This window comes from Microtus ochrogaster, chromosome 10 (assembly GCF_000317375.1).
Source record: "Microtus ochrogaster isolate Prairie Vole_2 chromosome 10, MicOch1.0, whole genome shotgun sequence".
NCBI classification, from domain to species: Eukaryota; Metazoa; Chordata; class Mammalia; order Rodentia; family Cricetidae; genus Microtus; species Microtus ochrogaster.
This window is the reverse complement of record NC_022016.1, coordinates 83821980-83823944: the sequence shown is the minus strand read 5'-3', so window position 1 is coordinate 83823944 and position 1965 is coordinate 83821980. Positions and strand designations below refer to the sequence as shown.

General features: G+C 55.5%; 1 protein-coding gene across 1 annotated transcript in view; it reads right to left on the bottom strand.

The window, feature by feature from the left end:
- LOC101984179 (centromere protein S) overlaps positions 1-1494 on the bottom strand; it is a 10142-nt gene extending 8648 nt beyond the window's left edge. The window contains exon 1 of the mRNA XM_005353706.3: positions 1428-1494. Coding sequence (XP_005353763.1) covers positions 1428-1475 — 48 coding nt within the window. The 5' untranslated portion in view covers positions 1476-1494. The remainder of the gene's footprint in view (positions 1-1427) is intronic.
- Between the last annotated feature and the right edge of the window lie 471 nt (positions 1495-1965).

Here is a 1965-nt window from a genome sequence, read left to right as displayed (position 1 = left end):
GGGGGGGGGGCTGTAGCCAGGCAGTGGTGGCGCAGGCCTTTAATGCCAGCCGTGGGGAGGCAAAGGCAGGCTGATCTCTGTGAGTTCGAGGCCAGCCTGGGCTACAAGAGTTGCTAACCCTGACAACCCGACTTCTGACAGCACCCCCATCAAAATAAATAAATAAAATAATAACAAAAAACCCCATAGCTCCTGCTCTCCCATCCCACCCTGGCTGTTATCGCTCTCTTCACACCTGCTGGTGTCACAGATTGAAAGTGAAGGCCTGGGAGACAAGAGTAACTCTTGACTTGATCCTAGATAAAGAAAGAAGACAAGTAAACCTGCAGGTCAAAGCGAGGCACTAGACTGCAGACTGTACAGCCAACAATGGAATTCCATTCAAGTGACGGCTGTTCCAGGCCTGGCTGCACTGAGTGCCTGACGGACGGCCGGCACGGGGGAGGTACAGGCAGGAGATCTGAACAATGGGGACCAGTCTCCAGACACTGAGAACTTCTGAAATGTGATAAACTATGGGGAAGAGGTGAACAATGCTACCCTGACCTTGACCTGTTCATTTCACTGGATTTTTATTTTATTTCTTAGACAGGGTCCCGCTGTAACACTGGCTGGCCTGGAACTCAAGAGAGCCGCCTGCCTCTGCCTCCCCACGGCTGGGATCAAAGGCGAGGGCCTGGCCTCATCTGAACTTAGAGCCTCCAGCAGGCTAAAATGGTGATCAGCTGATCTCTAAGCGGGGTCGGGGCTTTAACACTTAAATAGGAGCCCAACTACCTGAGAACGGCGCTTGCTACAAGAAAACAAAGAAAGTAAGATGTCAACAAGAGAAAACAACTGTGGGCACTTGGGTGTCCATGACTCGGCTGGCAACGCTTCTGTCTCGCTCTTCATCCCTTGGTGTCTCCTTGATAGGCTCTCCCTAGGCAGACTAGGCGAGCCGAAAGTTCAGAGCTGCTAGCTCTGCCTCCTGGGCGCTGGAAGAAAAGGCCTGAGCCCCGACGCCCTAACCTCTCTTGCTTTCGAGACAGGGGCTCCCATGGTACCTAACTGATCTGAAACTCATAATTCTCCTGCCTCAGCTTCTGCAGTACAGTGCCAGCCCCTCTCCCTTCACCGCACCCCACCCCCAGTCTCCTTCGGGACTGGTATTCCAGGTTGGCCTTGAACTCGGTAAATCGCTGAAGACAACCTTAAACTTGCTTCTGCCTCCACCCCACAGTGCTAGGATCACAGTCGTTCACCCCAGGCCCGTTTGTGCCGGGCTGGGACTCGAACCTACGGCTTAGCGCATGCTCAGCGAGCATTCTGCCAACCAAGCGCCGCCTTCTTCCGTGAGCGCCCACATTCCACCTTCCCAGCCCTGGGACAGCCGGGAATACAGGAACTCGTCGTCCTGCCTTGCTGGGACCCCGTTTATTGTCTACCTGCCGGTGAGAGAACTGCCGCTCCTCCTCCGCCTCCGTCTCCTCCATCGCTGCGGGGCTCCCCGGGCAGGCGGGCCGCGGTCGAGTCAGATTTTCCCGCCCTGCGTCTGCGACGGGCCGCGCAGAGGGTCAAAGCGCGAAGCGCCTCCTTCCTGGCCCGCACGCTCCCCCTGGCGGCGGTTTGTGGAAGGGTCTAGCTGGCGTTGGCGTGACCCCAGGATCAGGTGCAGCACCCTAGACGCTGTCTCAAGTCCTGTCACTTCCTTCAACATCTGAATGAACATGTATGAGATAGCTCTGTAGCTAGCAGTAATTGAGGGCACCTGCCGCGTGACCGAGGATCCAGTACCCACACCAAGCGGCTCACAAAGCACCTGTAAGGCCACCTCTAGGGGACAGATACAATGTCATCTTTTGGTCTCCATGGATTCTGCGTGCACATGCACATACCTGCACACATGCATATGCATAAATAGTAAAATCTTAAAAATAACTTGGGGCCGGGCGGTGGTGGCGCACGCCTTTAATCCCAGCACTC